At 40.9% G+C, this 18,129-nt stretch overlaps 1 protein-coding gene across 1 annotated transcript in view; it reads right to left on the reverse strand.

Annotated features, from left to right (window-relative positions):
* ANKH (ANKH inorganic pyrophosphate transport regulator) overlaps positions 1 to 18,129 on the reverse strand; it is a 95,888-nt gene that overhangs the window by 22,087 nt on the left and 55,672 nt on the right. The window contains exons 2-6 of the mRNA XM_018567380.1: positions 17,479 to 17,695; positions 15,849 to 15,967; positions 12,292 to 12,375; positions 4,740 to 4,910; positions 508 to 642 (exon numbers count right to left, since the gene is read on the reverse strand). Of these exons, the coding sequence (XP_018422882.1) occupies positions 508 to 642; positions 4,740 to 4,910; positions 12,292 to 12,375; positions 15,849 to 15,967; positions 17,479 to 17,695 (726 nt within the window). The remainder of the gene's footprint in view (positions 1 to 507; positions 643 to 4,739; positions 4,911 to 12,291; positions 12,376 to 15,848; positions 15,968 to 17,478; positions 17,696 to 18,129) is intronic.

Raw genomic sequence — 18,129 nt, forward strand, 5'->3', positions numbered from 1 at the left:
CAGTGCTCAAAGGTTACATTCCAGGACGTCTCTGCAATCCTCAGTCAAGTAGGGCCCAGATACATCCTCTAAGGCATCACCAAGAATAAACTGATTCAGATTGCCCCACAAAGAGCCTAGCTCAGAATGGGGGAAGATATTATATACAGTATGTACACTACACTTCAGCTTTATTTGATTTTGTAATGTATACATAACTGCTTGAAATTGGGTTTTTATATCTTATTTTCAGCTTTAAAATATACATCATTTCACAATATGGTTCAGTAGATCCACCACTTTATCAACTTTGACAATGCTGTAACTAATTAGCTTGGCAAAGTTATCTGGAAAAACATCAGAAAATACTGGTGGCTGTAAAAAATGCATGGAAGACACACAGTATGTAAATCATACATTATTAAAAAAAATATCCAAACAAAATTCATTTTGTACTCTACATTTATAAAAGTCTAGGTATCACAGCACAGCACAGGTATTCATTAAAAGTTGTGATTCCTGACTTACCTCTGTGGCTGCAGCACTTCCACCTAGGTCACGCGAGACAAAGAGGTTAACAATGGGTCTGCTGATTCGCTGAGTGGCTAATATTAGAGCTAGCGGCCACCAGAAACTCAGCATCTTTCTTATTGTGGCTTCTCCCTATAGAGTGAAAGAGAGTCTATTAGTACAAAGAACAGACTACTGAGAAGCATAATGCTGAATAGATTTTTCTCGTTTTCCTGATCTTTTACTTTCTACAATGTTAAAGCTCTACAATTGACAAACAGAAAATTACAAAGGGGAAAAAATCCCAAATAAAACAGTCTACATGTTTAGTGCAGCTGCTGGACCAGATTTGTGCTGTCACAGAACAGATGTGAGTTAAATAGTGTAGACTCATCTCTACGTGACTCAGATACCAATATGTACATGTAAAAGCCTGTCAGGATTTCATGAAAGCTGCTGCTGTGGTGGCCTAAAATGTGCAAGCAGAATGAAGTATGTCTGCAATGAACTTGCTAATATCCCATTTTCTCTAGTGATTGCTTACAATGACGTTACCAGCAGCCAATCTAGCACTTCATACATATTTGGAAAGTGCTTATTTACTGCTAAATTAAATTTGAAAATCAAGATTTAAAAAGTGTTTATGTAGTATTAAACTATCGAAACATCTACAGATGTTTTTAAATTGTTTAAATAATGTACTCTTTTATTTTTTATTGATGTGGAATTCTTACCAAAGCTTATTTTGTTGATAGAGTAGGGAGTGGTTAGGACCTCTGTTAGGTTGTATTGCTGCCTATGGTCCAATTCAAAAGATTTAGGGTCCGCTCACATATTCTGCGGTGACCTGTGTTGCAATGCACTGAAAGAGTCCATGTACCTATTGCACTCCTGACCGCTCATCCATCAGAATAACATGGGTGCATCGGTAGTCGTCGGATGGCCACCGTCCCAGTGATACAAAAGAATATGGACACCGGCACTCCAACAGCAGGTAGAATATGTCTATTTATTGACGTACATGCAAAGGATGTAGCATAGCACACTCAGTGCGACGTTTCAGGGTCACGTAGGATCCCCTTCATCAGGCAGAACAAGTGTTGTTCTGCCTGATGAAGGGGATCCTACGTGACCCCGAAACAAGGGTTGTTCTGCCTGATGAAGGGGATCCTACGTGACCCCAAATGTCGCACTGAGTGTGCTATGCTACTTACTCTGCATGTACGTCAATAAATAGACGTATTCTACCGTACCTGCTGTTGAAATGCACTGAAAGACACATAGAAAACAATTGTTTTCTATGTATCCCATTTACGCAAAAATGCAGGTTTGATGTTCAGTAAAATGCAAATATGCAGCATTTATTGAAGCACTGGATGCCACCATAGGTCGCTGCACGACAGTGCATCGAACTGCACTACTCAGGAACCTGAATGGAGTGTACACATTGTACAATAGTTATAAAATTAAGGGAAAAAAAAAAAACAGTGACAGCTCCAGCCATGTGTAATACAACCCACGCTGCCAGAGCTGCCACAACGCACTAGCCTGTCTACAAAAGCACAGTGTTTTAGCCGACTGGCTAGTGTGAACGGGCCCTTACTCTAACTACCTGTCACAGTGGCAGAGCTCTCGCTAGCACATTTATTAGGGCAAAATCTCTCTAAGATGGACACAATAGGTGCCGGGAGGAGAGAATTATTAGTCCCACTGTCACTTTTTATTGATGTGTGTGACATTGGTAGAGATTTCCTCTAACCCCCTGGGTCAGTGACAATGTCGTCACCAAGACAGAAAGTAAAAAAACAAACACACACAAAAAAAACTTTGAACTAAGGTTATCGTTTTAACTGGAGTTACCCGTTTTCATAAGAGTCTTCCTCCCACCTTGTTCACCCACTGCTTAAAAGACCCCCTACCCTTTTATCTTTATAATACTTACTCAGCTTTGTAGTTTGGATGTTGCCCTTCCTTAAAGCTGCCAATAAACTGAAGTCTCTGTATCAATTATGGTAATGCAGTCATGCTGCATATACCCCAATAAATATGTTCCTTATTCTGTTTTGTTTTTTTTTACTAAGTGCTATGTGCAAAGTACTAAGTACTGCTGCATGAGTTAAAGGAGAACTATGGGGTTAAGGCTTTTCCCCATAGTTCTCCTTAGGGTAACGGGTAGGCTCAGCTACAGCTCGCGGTATACTGAGACGGCGCAGTATACCGCGAGCTGCTGCGGATCCTAAGACGCCGCAGCTGAAGCGGAGCCCGACAATTGTGCCGGGATCCGCCCAGCTGCGTGACTGACAGCTGGCTCTGCCTATCTAGAGGCAGAGCCAGCTGTACCCGCCCCCTCCCCGGTCCGTTCCGCCAGTCAGCGCTGGCGGATCACAGCAGGGAGGGGGGAATCCAGCCCCTCCCCTGTCACGGCAGAGAGCCGTGACAGGATCGAGAGGTGAGCGAACACGGGTATGTGTTCGCTCACCTCCCGATCTACTGAGCCGACCTGTGACAGTCTCATTGTCACTAGTCGGCTAGAACTATGAGGTGAGTGAAAAACACTCACCTCATAGTTCTCCTTTGAAGCATATCTAAATTCAAAAGCTAAAATGTAATAAATTGCAGCATACCACTTCTTAGATGTCGTGGCTGCATTAGTTTTCTTTTTTAGGCTTTTTTTCCCTTTATTTTCACCTAATGATCAGACCAGTAAGCCTGTTATGTGATAGCAATAAATTTAAAGTGACACTAAACTCAGGAGTTAAATCTTAAAAAAGTACCCTAACTATTAACAAACATGTATCTTATTTGTGAATCACTCAGCTGTAGATCCTCAACTCATCTCTGAATTGGTGCTGACACTGTCCTTCTGGATGGTGGCTACAGTTGTTTCTCATGGTCCCTGTGTCTTGTAATGTAGCCACCAATTCAGAGATGATTTGAGGATCTACACCTGAGTGAAACACAAATAAGCTACCTTTTTGTTAACTGTTAAGGTACTTGAATGTTTTTTTATGATTTAACTCCTAAATTTAGTGTCACTTTAAGTAAAACAAATTAAAAAAAGCTTTAAAAAATAAAGTTAACTTAAAAAATGTAAAAACACCCCTCGCATTCATACACATACTAATGCAAATACGGTCGGGTGCGCCTAAATACCTAAAGACCAATTGCACCACACGTTATGTATCGCCATGCACGCTGGAGTGAGAGCAATGATTCTAGTGTCATTATTCACAATTAACCCTAAATTGATGACCTGTAAAACCTTTTAAAGATTTGTCTATAGTCAATTTGGGGTACCAGAATTTTTTGCCATTTCCCGGCTGCAATTTGAAAGCTTCTTATGTTGGTATCTATTTAGTCAGCGCAACCTCATCTTTTATATTTTACCAAAACATTTCTCTGAAATATATAATTCTGGAAAGTTTTAGTAATCTTCAGGCCTACAATGTGCATTTTAACATTTGGGCAAAATTGTCTGTGGCATTGAAAGGGTTAACAGACAAAGCTTTCCATCAGAAGTGGCAGTTACAGGGCTGAGACACACCATTTACAACTAACAGGGGTGCTTACATCGGCCAATTAATTTATGTAAACCCTATGTTTATCCCAAAAGGAATAAAAAACCGCTGTAACTGCTTAAAAAATGTTATCTGGAGTTCAGATTTAATTTGTTGCACCTAACATGACCCTCTCCACAGGGTGACAATGATGCTGTACAAGGGTGGCTCCGTGTCTTCTCCATAGAGTGGAGCTACCCTAGTACAGGAAGTGTGTTACTGGCCAGATCACAAGATGAAAATAACAGAAAAAGCTAAAAATAAAAACTAATGCAATCATCACCTTTAAGGATTGGTAAGCTGCAATATATTACACTTACAAATATCCTGGTCTAGCATCACGTAAAGATTTGGACTGTGCTCTCAAACAATTTCCCCCTGCCCACTGCTTCAATCAATCTCGCTGCCCAGGGAGCATGAACGGTGGTGATTGGAGCACTGTATCTGTGTCCCTTTTGCAAATTTTCCCAAACATACTGACTGGTAAAGTTGATATCTACATGACAGGAACATCTCTCTATTGAAGCCCCGGATAGAATAAAACCCGACACAAGTTCTAATCCTTCAACATGCTACAAACTAAGCTTAAACCTAAAACTAGAAAAAAAAGGCTTTGGTTTGACATACACTTTAATTTATCATTCGGCGTGACTTTCTCTACCCCATATATGCAACTTAATATCTCAAGCTTACCCCCATCTCTGGTCCACTTCTGTCAGGTATCTTGTCATGTATGTTCTTGTAATATCCTAAACATAATGTTGTGCAGCGCACAAGTGCTCCTATGTATAAGGAGAGTATTGGAATTAAAAGAGGCTCCCGGCATTCCAAGTGACTGTGGAGAAGAATAGCAACAAACACGACCTACAAAGCAGAAAAAATTGCATTAATATTTAATGCATACAAACAAAACAGCAGAGATTATACACCTGTCATAAGGTCAAGCATTAATAATTTACAGAAAGATTGCTACTATATGTCATAATTCCCAATACATCCTATCGTTTATACCTCTATAAGCTCTATTTTAGGAAAATATTATTTAATATGATGTTAAAATACTACCAATAAAATGGGACATCCTTTTCACAACACAATTGATAGTAATTGTTCTTCACATGGGCCTGTTCTGTAATGTTAAAGATGTTTCACTATTCATCCCTAGATTTCTCCGTCTTCATGAGTGCCAGGAATATACCTTAGCATTTCTTTCCACATGCATTAACCTAAATCCAAACACCATGGAATGTGTCAAAGCAGAAGTTGGTACATGTGAATGTTTGTGAAGCCACCCTGTTGCCATGATCCAATCACTGTGGTGCCATAAGATCCCTTACAATGTTAGTTGTTTGTGTTGCATGGCTAACTGTGTGAAGTGTTGTCAAACCAGGGTGTAAAATATGTTAAAATGGCATCAGGGTGCACGATTCCTATCACACAATGCCTGGGACATGTAGTTCCGGGTGCCAGGCTGGTGTTTTTTTCTCTACATTTAGCCCTGCTGTGTGCAAGCAGGGCTAAATGTAAAGCAGAGAAGCCTTCGCTTGTTTTGTACAAGTGATCTGGGTGGCTATACAGCTGCCCAGATCACTTGTAGCAGCCTGCTTTATTTTTTGTATCACGACGAGTAGATTGTCATGAGGCACAAGTAGATTGGGCCCTCGGTTTAGTCCTTGGACAAGTCGTTTTTTTTTTTATTTCCAACACCCCTGGGCATATGTGGGTGACAGATGGTGTGTTAGGGATGGTTGTTCCAGTTTGGCGTAGATAGCCTCTTTCAACCCGTTGACCTCTGCCCAAAATGTGCACCCACTGTTCCTTCTCCTTAAGGTTATTGAAACTCAATTGAACTGAAGAAGCTACTTGGACAAGTGGTAAAACATTTTCAACATTACAGAACAAGCCCATTTGAATGTGACTAAATAAGACTAAGTGATAAATGAGAATCTTCAAATTTATATGTACAGCAAAACACACACAGAGTAGTCAAGTGCCAATTATTTTGCAGATCTTTATAAACCAGCTCAGTTTATTAAAGGGGCCTCAGGAAAACTTATGAAAGCTGCAAATTAATGTTTATTCAACTGGTTACCTTCACCTGGTGAACTAAAGTTGCATATAGACAAAACATGATTGAGTGATTTTTAAGGGGGATTTTTAAACCTGATTGGTATTTTCACAGAGACTACGATGGTGATGAAGAATCTGGCTACTTTACTTCTTTCAGAAAAACAGACATTAACATACAGTATATTCTCAGGGGTCCCTAAAATGTATAATAGGAAGATCTTTGAAGCAGTCAGGTTTAACCACTATATCATGTCTATAGCCAGATTAAAGAGGTTCTTCATTAAAACTCTTTTCTAACCTAAAGAAATAATGAGTTCTCTCATAAAATGTTTGTTGGTGGGTTCTGCATCCATCATTATTATCCACTAAGTGCTAATCAAAAAGTTGGTTAGGTACTAGACATTTTGTTTCCTTACTACCAGCAGCTTATGTAGGAACGCATGGGAAACCACAGGAGCTTTCCACAGCCATGTATGTGCCCAGAGTGGAGTCCAATTGGTCATCCATGTCATCCTAACCTCAGCTTTTGGAACAGCATTTTAGGGGTCCATATCCCTTAGTAATTGACTTAGCAGAGAAGTGGCTGTTTATTAGTAACAATTGAAACTACCCTACATATCTTTCCTGACAGTAACTGGATCACTCATAAATAATGAAAATGTATGGTTCTCTTCTATTAAAACCACATGTATTTAAAGTAAAACCATGTTTTCCAATTACAAAAAAAAACACTTAATTATAAGTAAATCTGCACTTACAGATTTTTCATAGTTAGACTGCAAAGTCCCACACATACATGTTGTACCTAAAAAAAAAGTTCACATAATGCAGCTTCCTGTGACTGTGTGGCAACCAAGTTGTGCTGCTCCTGAATTCAGAGTAGAGTTGCCATGCTCGTGTAGGATGTGCCTGCTAAAGTGGGATGAAAAAATGTTGCAGGAGGCTTGGCTGTAAGCATTATCACTGCTAAATCACAAGCCTGTAGTTTTTCAATCAGATGCTGGCCACAATTAGTCCTATCCACGGTTTTCTAGATTGACAGCACTGCCTCTGTTGCTGAAACCATTCCACTTTAAGCTGCAGTGTCTAGGAAGGGGAGTGTCTGAGATACAAATAAAGGAGATAGGTTAAATGCCTAAAGGTTTGAACACTGGCAAACAGAAGTGGGATTATATGGTTGCTGGCCTTCAACAGTTTCGTTAGCAAACAGAACATAAGGCCAATAAACACAGAGGCGTGGGACCTGTGTCCCTTAATGGATTCCAAGAAAAAGATTTTCCAGGAAGCACAAAAATCTTTTTTTTTTTATCGTCCATTAAGAGAAAGGAATTACAAATGAATGTGCTAATTCTGAGGCATTTGGGATGTCCAGAAACAGTCCAACTGAGGGGTGGGCAAAAGGCACTGACAAATCTAACAAAGAACACCCAGGACCAATGCCCCAATCTGAACCAAAAGAGGTGAAGTTCCCAAAAAGACAGGGGAACTGCTAAAGACTGAGATGAGATTACAGAGGATCAACCTTATGCTCAGACCAGAACAAGAATTTCCACCAAAGGGAATTACTAGTTCAAAGGTGTCCACACCAGCAGAAGCTGTGATCCTAAGCAACCACCAACAGGTGGAGTAATTTAACAATCCAAATTGAAAGAACAGACCAACAACAAGGTTGGTCAACAAAGGTTTTTCAGCCTCAATACAGAATCCTAGGGGAAAACTGGACAACAGGTCCATAAAGTCTAAAGATGATAAATCCCAATAGAACCACCTTAAGTCAGAGAGACTGACCAACAAAAGGGAAAAGAGGGGTGCAAGAGGCATCTACCAGCAAAATAGACAAGACTGAAGACAACCAACACAAACAGTTAAAACATCAGGATAAGCAGAGTCATTCACAAGGACATCCGTTGTTGTCACTATAACCTGACAGGGAAAACCCCTTCAGGGCCTGTCAACCTTATCCAGTACATGGGAATACAAGTCCTCTGATCCACCTCGATCCAGTGAAGTGTCGATGGCTATGGAGCAAGGGGGAGGAACCATAGCTAGAGAGGCAAGAATTATCACTTGAAGAAGGAAAAACATTTTGAGGCACTACCCATAGAGGTTGTAAATCATCAATAGTTGGAGGGCCTGATTCCAAATAATCTGAACCCATGAAGACCCCCAGATTTTTTGTTATGTCCCACACAAAAGTGTCTGCGGCATGGTAGCAGCGTGAACTTTCTGTTGCCAATCTCAAGGAAATGGCGAACCCTCCAGCTGTAGTTTCTACAGAGATGGTCCCCAGAATGAAGACTACAGGATAGAGAGGCCCAGAAAACAAAAATGATGCCTCTAAGGGGAAATATGCATTTGAAAGTAACATTTTAAATGTCATCCAGCATAAGGATTAGATCACTCACCTTGCCACAGGAAGATTACCCAAACGTTCTCATAGGTGAAGATCATACAGATCCAAAGTGATGTCCAAAACATTCCAGGCCAAGGGACCTATTCACAACGTGACCCCCGAATAAGCAGGCACCAGACTGCTTTGGTGGAACAGAGCCTATTCCCAGATATGAGGACAGCCATGAGACATGGGTCTTCCATGATTGGGGGAAAAAGAATCACCCTATTCATACATCCTAAAAGACTGAGGATGCATATCTGGTACCATGAGATTCATAGGGGCTGCCTGCACATTGCGCCTCAAACCAAACAGGGGAGAGACTAAGGAAAACTGAAGGTTGACAAGAGGCAGGAGAGGCGATGTAAAGAGGGCAAGCACCCACTACTCTTTAAATGGGAAGAAGGGCAAAGTACCAAGACTGTTAGGGAAGACTCCACTAAACCAGAGGAAGCAAAGTGCTTCAGCGAGGATCTAAGCTGTTCAGCTTTGCCTTTTGGTGACTCATATTTACCAACATTAGACATATGTAAGGTCCCAGCCAAAGGAAACATGCAGGAGTTGGGCGCTTTCAGGGAATTCTAGCTACTGGAGTTCAGAAAAACAGACCCTTTTTAAGGAGGTTTGCCTAAGCATCCCACAAAGGGGATGCCAAGAAAATACAATAGGGTAGCCAGATCCAAGATCCAGTGCTGTAAACAACTACAAGTGCCCTTATCCCTTTCACAGCCATATATCAGTGGCATCATGGGTCTTTAAACAAACTCCCAGCTGCTTCATCAGCCAACTTAAGCTCAGAGGATTGGGGGAATATAACTTTATTATTTTCCTCCCTAGACAAAAACAAGCACTTAACCTGTCCGGGGGTTGCCCCACTACAAAGGTTAATAAAAATGTCACCCAGAGTAAAAGCTGAACTCCAGGCTAACAGCTGCATACTGCTCTGCCACGCAGCGCAACCTTGTCTGGCAGGGTTGGAGACTTGATCTTTCTCTGCTGCAGTTTAACTTATACTTCCAGGTCTCTTCCTCACCCCTACCCTGTGACTTCTCATATCAGTATGCTTCCTGCACTGCGGCACACATGATTGGCTGATTGTGCTACTTCTCCCTCCCCCCTCTATGAGCTGTGCCGAGTCTGATGCCAAGTAAATTTAGGTTCTAACAATGCTTGCATTTAAAAACACTTTAGTGTAGAAGTACTGTATAAATATATTTTAAAAAAAGCAGGCATAACCAGAGCATTAATGTATAAAGCAGAGAATCTGACATGTACCAAAAATGTATTGCAGGTGAATCGTCACGGTGCATGTGTTTTAAATGGCAGTGATTGATTCACCACCAGTAAATGTTTGGTCAAAGTCACACTCACAGCTTTATAAATAAGCCTCTAAAGGTGTCCATACACCTGCCGATTATCGTACGATAATCCAGGTGATCCCGCGATCGTACAATAATCGGCACATGCATGGGCAGCGTGCGACCGCTTCTACTGTAAGGTCGCACGACATTTATCTTCCGAGCACGCTGGAAAACCTGCCGAAATTCGTACGATGATCGCAAGTCCGATCTGCCTGTCCAAGATGGGCAGATTGTACAAAATTTTAATCACCTTACAACCATCGCACAACGAAAGTCGCCCGATGGTTGTAAGGTGTATGGGCAGCTTAAGTGTGACCCCTTTTTACTGGAACATATTACAAGCTTTTAAAGGTACCACCTTCTGAGAAATCAGATATCTTTATATAAGGCCCTATTCACACTTGTGCAGTATGAGAAATCTAACATAAAATGCATTTTAAGATCTTTGCCATTATAATGAATGGCACTTGAACTGTGTTAGGAAATGCAGAGATGTTGCTGTGGACAACACAGACGATTTATAAAAGCTGTTCCTACTTGAAGCTTCATGCCAATGGATGTTGCTTGTCAAAGGCCTCCTGTGGAATTTATCACCTGCCCTCAGGGTTTAGTGTTTAAAGGTTCCACAAACTTGTTAGTTTAGTTCTCACTTATTCATAATAAACTTGAAATGTACATGTCAAAATATGGAGTAAAGGTACAAATATGCAACTGAACTGAAATACAGCTTTCAGAGAAAAAGTACGTTACCCAGGCCTAAAGGTACCCACACACGTCACACGACAGTCAGTGTTTTGATCCATTGAGTGACAATGTCATGTAAGCTGATGCTTCAGATATTACCAGTTGTCCGTGAAAAGTGTTGATGAATCAGTTTTGAAAACATATGACAGATTGTTAGTGTTGCCCCTCTGAGAAGCTGTCTCCTGTTACCCCACTCTTCATCAAAGTCAACCAGTATTTAATAATAAAGTCACGCCGCTATTAACCAAATGAAATTAGTTTCACAAAGTCACACACAGTTAATCGTTCTGGTCAACTTTGTGGTGTAATCTAGGCAGAACTTTTACTTTTAAACGTTTAAATGGAGTACCAGAGGGGGGAAGAGTAGAAAGCAGTAGTTAGAGATAGAGAACAAAAGCGATTGGGACAATTTTTCTGATCTAACTGATCACCAGTTTTATCTGACATCATCTGGCCACCGGATTAGTACCTTCTAACATACATTGCATTAGGCTCAATACACAAAGCCAACACACTAGGATAAGAATTCTTATTTTACCAAAAAATAAGTTAATTTTTAAATGTTTAAAAATAAAATAAATCACATGGCTGAAAATCAGGATCCCTATCCAAAAGCTTTGTGATTTGAGACTACTGTCACCCAAACCAGCTGAAAATGCCAACTATCATCTAATGGCCATAGGTTCCCTTAGGCCTGACTAACATACACTTGTCCTAACAGCTGTATTTTAGTTCAGCTGCATATTTGTACCTTTACTCATATTACCATGTAAACCTCTGAGTGAATTACTCCAATGAAATAACATTAAAAAGCGTAGCATTTAGGTTGTAAAGAATGTGTTTCAGCCTCTAGGAAAGTCATTTCAGTTTATATTACATAACTTGAAACAATTTTACTTTATATAATCTCTACAAAAGCCATTAACAGAATTATTTAAAGTAGAATTCTGTTCTATGCTTTAAATGCATGAGATTTTAAAATCAAGGAGCTGCTGAATTAACCTACTTCTTTTAACTTAAGCAACTGGAATTGTATTAAGCAAAATGTCGACATAGCTTCTATGAAACAGACCATGCAACACAATTTTTTTATGTTCGTTGAATAAGATCAGTCAATTTAAACTTGTCTGGAATTGATTCTGTAGGTTACCTTCACATAGCAGTGGATGCAGGAGAGCATTCAGGGCCCTGAGCTGCTATATCTTTTCCATCAGGAGCTGGTGGTGATGGTGGTGATAGGGAAAACAATTTAAATGAATGGCTTAGCATAGTTTAAACATTGCAGTCAAGAAGGTTCTGAAGACACAGAGAGATGTGTTGCAATGCTTTAGGTGAAGCTTAGTGCTTTGTCTCACTACTATATCTTAATTTGTATATAGACTCACTGCAGTCGCTCACTGGGTAATTTCTGCTAAAGCCAAGGAGAGGCATTAACTTATGCAGTGAAAGAATGATCCAAAGGAAAATACTTTCAATGCCATTATCTCAGAGGCTAAACCATTTCCACACCAAATATTCAAGTGATATTAAAAGCCAGATGCTCCACTGGCTTAATATTGAGTTCACAATCTTGTCGCTATCCACAACCCTGCAGAATGAGGGGAGAAACCCCTCTGCACTCATAGTAGTTAGGTCAGCCACTATATAACAAGTTCTAATTACCTAAGTAAATGCCTACCTGTGCTATGACATCAGAGATAGATGCACATCCAACCAGAAAGCTGTGCTTGTGCTTCAGTAAAATGCCAGCATGTGTCCAGGCCTATGAATGAAGAAAAGATGATCAGCAAATTATGGGTTAAGACAGTTGGTAAAAAGTATACTGAGATGAACCAAATTATTTAGAAAAGTAAACATTTTGACAGCAATGCAATTGCATTACCATTCTATAATTATGTGCAAATATATTCTAGCAATTTGTTTGTATCTACTGAGCTATGGCCAGGTCCCCAATATGCAAATGAGCTCACTGGACAAAACCAACAACAAAATTAGTTTTTGGCATGTGAGTCATGGTTTTCCTCTGGGAAGATAAAGGAAGGGTGTTATATAAATTCAGGTAGCCCCAGCATCTTTTTCTTATTGATGCTGGAGATGATATGATTGGGATTTTTAAAGTGACATCTAGTGGCTATAGCAAGCCAAAGAATTTAGGGTTTCATAGGTTTATAGATTTATAGGGATGCACCGATATATCGGCTGAAAATTTAACTTTTGTCATAATGCCGAAAGTGCCATTTCCATCCCTGCTTCCTTTGCTCAGCCTCCTGTGACAGCTGTCAGGAAGGAGAGCGAGTGCAAACACTCAGTGATCCAGTGATCTCTGAGTGTTTGTACATAATTGAAGTATACCGGGGACCCCTGGGGTTGGGCCCTCTCCCGGTGATGTAAGTTATGGCTTCTGGGCGCACTCTGGCGGCATTCAGTAGAGGCACTTGCAGGAGATTGGTACTGGTCCGGCGCCGTCCGGGACAGGATGGGGGCCTGCGTGGGCTTCTGCTGACGGGAGAGGGACACCCCCGAGACAAGCTTGCTGTGGTCAGCGCTGGCTGGCTGTTTTAGTATGCCCCAAGCTGGGGTTCTGGTCCAAACAAGAGGACTGTTTCTCATATGATGTATGATTGAACGGATGGATCTCCCCCCATGCAGGCTTGCCTATAGAGATTTCACGAAGTGCCACTAGACTCCGGTCCCAGACGTTTCCATCGTTAAGGGGAGAGTCTTCCCAGGGGCGCAAATGCATGTGGGGACATCCTTGCTCTGTGTCTGCAATTGGGATTGGTTTGATCCCGGCATATCCTAGTTCTTGTTTTATTGAAACTCAGTTATGGTTCAATTTGGGTTATTTTGAAGTAAAAAAAATGTTTTCTCTTATAGGCAGATTGTTATGTCTCCTTATAAAATTGATCCTGGAGCCCGACCCGGTTATGACATGTAGCCCATTTTCACCACCCAGCCTTTGCATAACGCAAAGCTCTGACGGGTGACTTTCTCGGTCCACCAGTGTATTGTGGACTTCCTGGTGAAGGAGTCTCCTTGCTGTGTCCTCCCTCCTATTCCTCCCCCCTTACCCGCCCACTACCTTCCTTCTTCTCGCACTCTTCCTTCCCTTCTATATCCTCCTCCTTGGGTACTTAGTTCATAATCTACCGCCCGATTACTCACAGTCATGTCTCTTAAAATAGTATCCTTAAATGTTCAGGGGCTTAACCAGCCGAACAAACGGGTTAAAGCCTTTCGCCAGTTCAAATCCCTGCATGCAGATATGATCTGTTTACAGGAGACTCATTTTAAACAAGAAGCCTCCCCGTCCTTTCTCCACTCAGCATTCCATAATTTTTACGAACCTTCCGCTGACACAAAAACTAGAGGGGTTCTTATAGCCTTCCGGAGGTCGCTCCCATTTGTATGGGCAGACTCCATCAAAGACCCGGAGGGGCGATACCTGATACTTATAGGTTCAATACACGATATCCCCATCACAATTGTCTCGTACTATGCCCCCAATACTGGACAGCTGGAGTTTTTCACTCAACTCCTAAAATTGATTGACTCTAGGTTGCAAGGGACCCTGATACTGTGTGGAATTCATTATCTAACTTCCCCACCACTCCCACTCTCCTCTTTTCCCCCTACTGTGCTTCCCCCCTTCCCCCTTCCCTTGCAATGTGTCTTCTTCACTGGATCTGTCTCCGGGCAGTGCCTGGGGGGTGGCTTAACCACCCCTTTTAAAAATATACGATAGCCGTGGATTAAGTCACGGTTGTACGGTTTAATGTTTATTTTTGATATGTCTGTACTGATGCACAACAATGTCTGATTTCCATGTACATCTGACTTTATTAAGCTGTACGTACAGCTTTTGGACTTTTGTTTAAGATATTTACGTTTGCAGAATTTTCAAAATCAATAAAAATTGATTAAATATAAAATAAAAAACATTTTCGGTTTCGGTCTGACATATATTTTTATTTCGGTTTTGCAATTTTTATTTCGGTGCACCTCTAATTTTTTATGTACAACTCTGCCCGCAGTGATGTGCAGAGGTAGAGAAGCCAAATAAACGTCTTGTATGTGTGCATTTCTCTGCATGTCTGTGACTGTTATAGCAATGTGGACCACAAAGAGGTTTTTGTTTTTTGTTAAATTGCAGTGGGAGTTTGTTATAAGAACAATTTGTATATAAACAGCCCTTTCTGAAGTCATTCTTTAACAAGTGCCATAACAATCAGTGTTAAATATTAAATACAGACCTATGACAAATGTAATGAACACAACACACAATGTGCTTGACAGGCTGGCTCCTTAACGGCAACAGGGCGTTTATTGTATATTGCATTGTTTGTTCATATTTTTCTTTTTACTATTTTAGTTTAGCATTAGTGAATCTGTCTCAGGAGAGATCACTGAGACACTGGAAATACAGTTTACTTTTCATATCCGTGCTTCCATTGTTCGGCAATCAGCAACAGCAAATAAGCTTTGGTCATTGTAAAATAATTTCTGACACCTTTACAGAAAGCTTCAGAGATTTAGGGGTCTATTCACTAAGCTGCCGTAGGCAGCCGAGTGAACAACCGACCTTAAGTGAAGTGAGCCGAACTCTGTTCGGCTATTCACTTCAGGCTTGTATGGCTGATTTCAGCCGTATATCGGCTGAAATCAGCTGTACATCGGGTGGCTTCGGATCGGCCTAACATGCTCAGCATGTTCTGGCGACCTGAAGTGCAGAAGGAGTTCGACTCAGCCAATCCAACATCTGGATCGGCTAAGCCGAACCTCTGGCAGGCTACTCGCTGCTGTTCGGTCTATTCTCATAGATGCCGAACAGCAGTGGGTAAAGCAGTCAGCGCTGGAGGATCGGAGAGGGGAGGGGGGGGGAATCCCTGCAGGGAGCCGTGAGTGACAGTCACGGCTCTCTACAGGGACAGGATTGAGAAGTGAGCAAGCGACGATATGTGTTCGCTCACGTCCCGATCTGTTGAGCAGACGTGTGACCGTTTTATTGTCACATGTTGGCTCGAACTATGAGGTTGAGTGAAAATCACTCACCTCATAGTTCTCCTTTAATGGCTTGAGTGCATTGTGATCATATAGCTACTGATTTTTATCAACCTCTTGTACAGATCACAAACTTTATTTGTCATACCTAAATAAAGCATGATGGTTTATTGACTGTAACTAATTATGGCTATCCAGAAATGTACATAAAATATAAGGTCCATATGTACTCACCATGGCATCCATAAAAGGAAAAGCTGCCAAATAAAAAAAAGCTTTCCGTGTTTTACCTCCCACAGACTCATCCACATGGTGAAGTTTGTTGATAATATAATATCCCAGGTCACTATAAGCTGTGAAAACATTACCAAAAAAACGTCATCATAAATGCCAGCAGGCAGGTAGTCAAGTCAGTTGCCTGAATATGCAGTTTTTGAAGTTGTTGAGCAACAGATTCATAGTATGCCATATAAGTATGCCATATAACTTGTTTATAATCAGTTGAGAATTAGAAACCTGAGGAATGAAAAGTTTGGATATAGTTTAAGTAATACCCTTTATTGGGCAACTTAAATTATTCAAGATTCTAAGTTTTCGGGATTTCTCATATCCCTTCTTTAGGATTTAAAGGACAACTATGGGGTCAGTGCTTTTTCCCATTGTTCTCCTAAAGGTAACAGGAGGACACAAACTAGCGTCCTCCCATCACCCAAAGCTCAGTATACAGAGAGCCAGAGCCAGCTGTGCCCACCCCCTCCCCGTCCGTTCCACCAGTCAGCGATGGCAGATCGGACAGGGGAGGGGGGTGAATCCCTGCAGGGAGCCGTGAGTGACAGTCACGGCTCTCTGCACGGATAGATCAAGAAGTGAGCGAGCGACGGTATGTGTTCGCTCACTTCCCGAGCTACTGAGCCGACCTGTGACAGTTTCATTGTCACAGGTCGGCTCAGATTATGAGGCTGAGTAAAAATCACTCGCCTCATAATTCTCCTTTAACAATTCTGAAAATGGTCCTGAAACTCACATATTTATAATACAACGAGGAGCAATGGAATCTATATATTTAAAAAATACACCTATTTTTTGTTGAGACTTTTGAGTGGTAAAAGCTATTGTAAGAGATAAGAAATATTTTCTTCATGACCACATGCAAAAAGAATCTCATCTCTTCTATTTCTTTTACAGGTACTTTAAAAGTTCTGAAACGCATATATTTATACCCAGAGTTTCAAGGAGGAGCAATGACCTCTTAATATTCAAAAAATACAACAGTTTTTTTAAGTGGTAAAGGCTTTTGTTTGTGACCATATGCTAAAAGAATCTCTTAACTCCTATTTCTCTCTTCTCAGGTACCGGTACTTTAAAAGTGGCTATACAATGGTCCCTGAGGTAGGTAGTGAGTGGAAATCTCAGTAAAACCTTGAAAACCCCTCAAATCAACATAAATGCTAGGCAAAGAATCTCAGCACTATGGGCTAAAGAGTACAGCACAGCACAAGTACTGTACTTTACTTTAAGGCATGCTGTTGAACCTTGGACAGAGAGTAGTGAAGAGTTTCTCCAGCGACTCAATTACTTGTATGTCAATTTAAGTTTGAGATATTGAGTTCTGTAAACAGCAATTTTTTTTAGAACTGACATCCAGAAGAAAATCTGAAAAGGGGCCCATAGTTCTACCTTCAGCGTGCTCGTGAAGAAATAACATGCATATTAAATATTTTTATGAAATATAAAATATTTGTAAAATATCCCATACAAAATCAATATATTTTCCTTTAACGAATTTCATTAAAAAAAAATCATAAATGCACTAACATTTGTTTCCTTAATAACATGGAAAATATAGCAGGACAAATATACATACCTATGAGTGTGTGAAAGACCGCTGCCACAATACCAGCTACAACCATACACAGTACGGCTTTCATTCGGTCCCTTTTACTGTTCACAAACACCAGCCCCACATTCTTGAAGTCACTCATGGGGCCAGTGAAAAACTTCATCAGGGAGTATGCCAGACCATAGCTGGCAAGCATCTCGATGGCATCTTCTTTGACAGCAGCTATACCCCGATTTAAGGCCTGTGGATGAATAAAAAAAGGTAACCCAGTTGGAAAAAAGTACATGTTGTTTGTTGATTGGCCAGCACAATAATATCAAAAGGTACTTTACAATAGGGAAATGTTGTTACCTTAGTTACCTTACAAGTAGTGGTATTTTAATTTACATAAGTAAAAACAAAGTAAATATATGCATAAATATAAGTCACAGCAATAGACAAATACAATGTGGTTAAGGTGATAACACACAAACAATTCTAATTTTATTGTCTTTATTGAACACACCCATTAAGCATTCACAGTACTGGAACACAACGTAAGGCTGGGCACACACCTTACAACCAATGCCGAACGGGCAGTGTGCGCTTGCGCACACCGGCCCGTGCGGCTGTTATCGGACGGACATGCCACAAACCCGCCGAACATCGGACGATGCTCGGCGGGGTTTTACACAA

Source organism: Nanorana parkeri, unplaced genomic scaffold (assembly GCF_000935625.1).
Source record: "Nanorana parkeri isolate BGI_ZX_2015 unplaced genomic scaffold, ASM93562v1 scaffold1039, whole genome shotgun sequence".
NCBI classification, from domain to species: Eukaryota; Metazoa; Chordata; class Amphibia; order Anura; family Dicroglossidae; genus Nanorana; species Nanorana parkeri.